Below are 5,660 nucleotides of genomic sequence, written 5' to 3'. Positions count from 1 at the left end.
CCCCCCCCCCCCCCCCCCCCAGGAGATGACGCCTCCAGGGCAAGGGTCTGCCCAAGAGAGGGGAAGAGCACGAGGAATTCACAGCAGAGCGTTTACTGACCCTTGAGCCAACCCCCCCGAGCTGACTAGGGGTGAGCCAGCTCCCATGGGGGCTATGCTGCCTTGAAAAGGCTGGAGAGTGAAATTCAGAGGCATTAGAGGAAGTTTTGTTGAATATGCTTCCCTTCACTTCTGAGCACCGTGAACTACCGGAGCAGATCATTTAGACATAAAAAAGGTATGATTTCTGCTCATTACATACACTGTTTGATTTCCTTCGGAAACCTTACCCCAGAAAGGTGCTTAGTTAGAAAAGGAAGACCTGACACACACACATGCCCAGTGTCCCCTGCCTATATATGCCTAAATCACAAACACGCGCCAACACCCACACTGCCAAGGACACTGCAGGCAAGGGCGTTCATTGCCCTATGAGGACAGACTGCTTTCTAAGGGGGAGGCCTTAAGATATCAACACATCTTACAAACTTTGCCTCATGTCAAGTGAGAATTCCACCAGAGTGCACAGTTTGGCTAACTGTACCTGCATACACGCACATGCTGCTGTGTTCATCCCCAGCACTCCTGTGACTGCTGACTGGTCTGTGCATGTGTGTGTGTGTTGGAATGTTGGTGCTCGGTTTGCCTGCAGTGTTTATTTCTCAGTGTGGAGAAGTTCTCAGGAGGGTTTACAAGGCTCCAGAGCAGCCAGAATTCGTCCTCACCTCCGTGTGTTTATTCCTGACATGGACGATTCACGGTGTCAACCTACAGCAAGCTGCCTCAGGGAGGCCTGGGAGACAGACAGACAGACAGACAGACCCACATAGAGTAATGAAAGGTCTTTTAAAATTGGAAGTTTCCAAGGGGAGAGAAGTGACCAGGACATAAAGAGCACTGGATAAGGAGTAGGAAAACTATAGCTCCCAGCTGTACTATTTACATGCTGTGTGTTGTTGGGAAATTCACTCAACCTCTCTGAGCTTTCCTTTTCTTACCTGTAACTTGGGAGGTGGGGTGGGGTGGGGAATAAGCCCTGCTTTGCCTGTCTTAAGGCGCTGCTGTGAGGACTGACTGAGATATTACGTGCATAGTACTTTATAACTGTAGGGCTTTTAAATAATTGCTATATAAAATGCTGTAGAAAGCTGAGGGTATTATTATTTATATCAAGCTGCCCAAGAACGAAGAATGGCAGCAGCACAGCGGGCGGCAGGTGGGCCCGCACGTGGGGACTGACCCAGGGCCCTCCCAGGCAGGGCAGCGAAGGACAAGGCTTGGCGGGGGATCTGGTGTGGGGAGGGGCAGTTCCCAGCAGCAGAACAGGGCCCGGGAGTAGCGAGCAGGGAGGGAGAAGGAGTGGGCAAGCCCTGACCTGCCCGCTGTGAGCTGGATCTCCATGTGGTGCAGGAAGACCGATTTGCTGAACTCGAAATCGAGGCGGAAAGCCACCTACAAGGAAGAAGTTGCTGGAGCCGGGCTGGCTGGAAACTGCCTATCTGAGCACTGCCCACACCAGCCCTGGCCCGCCGCTCCCAACCCCTGCCCTTCTGGTGGGCCCTGCCAGCAGGGAATGGGCTGGGGGAGGGAGGACCAGGTGCTAGAGTCATGTGAGCTGAGCTCAGGGGCCCGGGCTGGGAAGCAGCCGAGGTCAACAGCTCCCCTGCTGGGGCTTCTTGGCTGTGAGGCCAGCCCTCCGCCCCCTGCCTTTTTGTTTTTAACTGCAGGCAACCAGAAGGCTGCGAATTCAACTTCAGACTCTTTCTGCAGGAATTTCTGGGGGGCACTTGATGGTGGGAAGGGGAGATGGCCATCAACATGCATCGCAGGAAGTGGGGGCCAGAATCTAGTGATGAGACCCCCTCATGCACCCCCCGTTCTTGCATGTGAACAGGTGTGAGGCCTGGAGAAGGGTGAAGGCTGTCCCTGGCTACCCAGAGGCTAGTCACACACCTGTCTCCTTGTCCAGCGGCCCTCCCACCGCTCTGACGGCCCAGGTCCTGGTGCTTCCCTTGGCCTTCACCCAGGAGTAGGGCCTGGGTCCCCTGATTGTGCCCTTTGACATCTGACCCTCTTTGCTACCTTCTGCCCCACCTGGTGGCAGGGGTGGGGGTGCGGGGGGTGGGGATGGCTACTCCCTGAGCGGCCGCAGGATCGGGTGGGGAAGCTTGGGCTGTGTGCTGCTCCCCCTGGGTCTTCACCCAAGAGCTCCTGGGTAGTCAGCGCCTCACCTCAAAAACCACAATCTTGACTTCTGTCGCACTGGGGAGGTTCTTTTGCCAGGAGCCCTAATCTCCCTCCCCCTTCTCCCCTTCCCCCAGCCTTGCAGACCTTGCTCCTGGGAACACACTGCTGCTTTCTAGGTGGCCCCTACCTCAAGCTCCCCTCTGTCTGGTTCCCACTCTACAAGCAGCTCGGCCTCAGTCAGGTCTCCTCTTGCTCTAGAACCTTCAGGGGCTGCCTACCGCCCGGGGGTGATGGGCAAACGTCCCCACAGTCTGGAGTCTACCTCTCCCATCCCTACACTCTTTTCACATGTACTTTTAAGCACATGGTAGGTGCTCAAGAAACGTTCATTTTTCTTCCCATCTCTCCCCAGGCACAGCACCATGACAGAGGCTGGACATTCTAAAAAGGGGTTAGGATACAGGACAGTGGGGTAAATGGCCAAGAGGAGGTGGGAGAGTGGTGGGTGGGAGTGGTAGGATTCCCCCTGAGGTGAGGGTCCTGGTGCTCTCCTGGGGTGCGCTGTCAGCCCTGGGGATGGCTGGCTAATTAGGTCACTTGAAGGCCATTTCATAGGAGAAAAAACCAACCTACTTAAAAGGCGCCCTCAGGCCTCTCCATCCCTCCCCAGTCCTCTGCTCTGTTCCCTTCCACTTCTCTTGCCTCCCCTGTGCCTCCCCGACCCGCCCCATTCCCTCCCCACACCACCCCAGCACCAACCTTGGCCTTGGCCCGGAAGAAGGGGTAGCTGACGTTGCAGACTTTCTTGTGGAGCCTCTTCTCTTCGTTCACACACTCGATGCTGCCGTCTGAGTCGTCCTGGGGCCATGGGGGCATCACGGGCACCAGTTAGGTGGGGCCCGGGACCCGGGTGGGGGGCCACCCTTGCCCCCTGACCCCCAACTGCCCAGGCTGAAGCTGCAGCACAGGCCGCAGATCCTGGGACCACAGGGGCCCTGGAGGCTCGGGTGCGGCTTGGCTCTGTGTGCGGAAAGCGCAAAGCATGGTGGGAGCCCGGTGCGGGGGCGGAGGCCTGGCTTAGCTGTGATGGGTCGTGGAGGGAGTGGGCAGGCGCTCACGTATATGATTTGTCATTCTCTCTGGATCAAGCCCAGAGGCGGGACTTATCATCCAGCTTACAGGTGGGGTCACTGAGCCCCAGAGACGGGAGGTAGCTAGTGCAGACCACCAGCAAGTGGCTTCCTCCGTTCGAGGTCCCTTTGTTGGACGGTAGGGGTCGGAGAAAGGAAGGAGGGTGTGCTGAGCTCCAGCTGTGAGCATCTCCCGGGCTGGGGATGGATGGCGGGGAGGTGAAGGGGCCAGGCTGCAGGCTAGCCCTACACACACCACCTGCCAAGTGTGTGTGGTCACGCGCCTGTGTGTGTACGGACACGGCCTTTCACAGAACACGTTTCCAAAGCCCTTCTGCGTCACAGAAACAAAATTCCATGATTCCTTCCCCTTAGGGTTATGAACAGGCACGAGATTGGTCTTGGAAAGTCAGGGCCAGGGAAGCAGGAAGAGATGGATGCAGGTTTGGGGCTCAGTTTCCCCTAAATACCCTAAAGCCAAACAGAAGCAAAGCCTCTGGGAGGAGAGGCCTTTGAAAGACCGTCAGGTGGGCTGGTCATCTTCACTCTGGGCCCTGGAACAGGACCTGGGCCTGACAGAGGGACTGACTTTGCACTGACAGCCCCTCCTTCAGGTCCTTTGCACTGAACTTGAAGTCTGTCTGAGGACACTGGGGGCCCACTGAGGGGAAAGGGAGGACACGGCAGGCAGCCCTCCTCTTTTCTCGGGGGCCTCACTCCACTCAGCTTCCCCTTCTGGCTATAAAACAGCGCGCGCGCGCGCGCGCGCGTGTGTGTGTGTGTGGCTGAGGAGGGGCCCGTCCTGCCTCTCCCCAGTCCAGTGAGGAAGGGGTGGTGGAGGTGAGGACAGAAGGGCCCTGCTGGCTCTCCTATGCTGCACCCCAGGCTCCAGGTGCACACGGAGATCTGTGAGGACAGAGACTGTGTTTGAGGGGACCTGGGACCCACCAGTACACACACACGACAACGATGTCCTAGGTTTATTCAACAGACATGTCTTGAGGGACTTCTCTGTGCCCAGCCCTGGGGACAGATGTGGCTGAGACAGGGCACTCGCCCTCTGGGAGCTCAGGGTTATAACGGGGCAGCGCTCGGACACTGATGATTTCCACAGAGCACACATAGGGCTGCGCCAGGGAGCTGTGAGGGCCGAGGGGCCCTGTGTGGCCTTTTGGAGCTTCAGGAAGCCACCCCAGAGAGCGTGGCGTGGGGACCATGCTCTCTCGTGAAACGTGGGCTCAGGAGCCAGCTGCTGGGTGGGAATCCCACTTTGCCGCTTGCTGGCCGTGTGGTCCTGTTCAGGCCACTTAACCCCTCTGTGCCTCAGTTTCCTCCTCTGTAAAGGGGGATACGATGACCACCACCACCTCCTGGAGTTGTTGTGAGGGTGAAATGTAAGCAGGCGTTGTAAGGGGTTACCACGAGGAAGCAGGAGCTTCTCAGGAAATGAGGGAGGGGGTCTCAGGCAGGGGTCTGTGGTGGGAAAGGGCAGGTGTGCTGGGAAACAGTGGGGGCCAGTGGGACTACCGGTGTTGGGGTGAGGGCAGAAGTGGCAGGTGTAGCTGGGGAAGCAGGAAGGGCCTTGAGTGCAACCACAAGGAGTTTGGGATCTGTTGTGAAAGCAACTGGGAATGATGGGAGGTTTTAAAGTGGGGAGAAATTGGTTCTGATTCTTGTTAGAAGGACTATTGTGGAAAAGCCTGGAGGATGAACGGTAGGCAGAGGGTGTGTAGACACTAGTGTGCACACGTGCAGGCATGTGTATGTGTGTGTGCGCCCCTAACAAGGGCCAAGGGCGCAGGCTGAAGGATATTCCTCTCCATGGTCTGAAAGGCTCAAACCACCCTCTCCCCATGTTTCTCAGCCCGGACTGCACAGTGACATCACCTGGGCAGCTTTAGAAGCGGACTGACCCAGGCCCCACCCAGACCACATCAATTAGAAAGTCCTGGAGAAGTCTTAACACAGGTCTCTTTAAGCTCCCAGGTGATTCTAACGTGCAGCCGGGTCCCCTACCTGGACCCCTCCTTTCCTGCCTCAGCCCTTCCCCTCAGGCAGGCCAGGCAGAGGCCACCGAGGTCTTACCTTCTGGATCAAGCTGGCAAACTGCAGGTTTGCTGACTGTGAAATATTTAGGACTGTGCTGTAGGCGTTCTCGCCCTTGTTCTCCAGCAGGGCCTCCACTGCCACCCGCCGCCGTGTGCTCTCTATGATGAAAACTGTGGTGTCAAAGGACAGTGTGTACGCAGAGCAGTCCTGGGCAGGCTTCCTCAGCACCCTCTGGCAGTACTCCCTGTGGGAAAG

General features: G+C 57.3%; 1 protein-coding gene across 1 annotated transcript in view; it reads right to left on the bottom strand.

The window, feature by feature from the left end:
• The window catches only part of ITGA11 (integrin subunit alpha 11), a 134,011-nt gene that overhangs the window by 9,320 nt on the left and 119,031 nt on the right, over window positions 1–5,660 (bottom strand). Inside the window, exons 20-22 of the mRNA XM_007445599.1 lie at window positions 5,442–5,649; window positions 2,986–3,084; window positions 1,415–1,491 (exon numbers count right to left, since the gene is read on the bottom strand). Coding sequence (XP_007445661.1) covers window positions 1,415–1,491; window positions 2,986–3,084; window positions 5,442–5,649 — 384 coding nt within the window. The remainder of the gene's footprint in view (window positions 1–1,414; window positions 1,492–2,985; window positions 3,085–5,441; window positions 5,650–5,660) is intronic.

The sequence above is a fragment of the Lipotes vexillifer genome, unplaced genomic scaffold, assembly GCF_000442215.2.
Source record: "Lipotes vexillifer unplaced genomic scaffold, Lipotes_vexillifer_v1.1 scaffold972, whole genome shotgun sequence".
NCBI lineage: Eukaryota > Metazoa > Chordata > Mammalia > Artiodactyla > Lipotidae > Lipotes > Lipotes vexillifer.
Note: the sequence above shows the minus strand (reverse complement) of the source record. Positions and strands in the feature narration are given on the sequence as shown.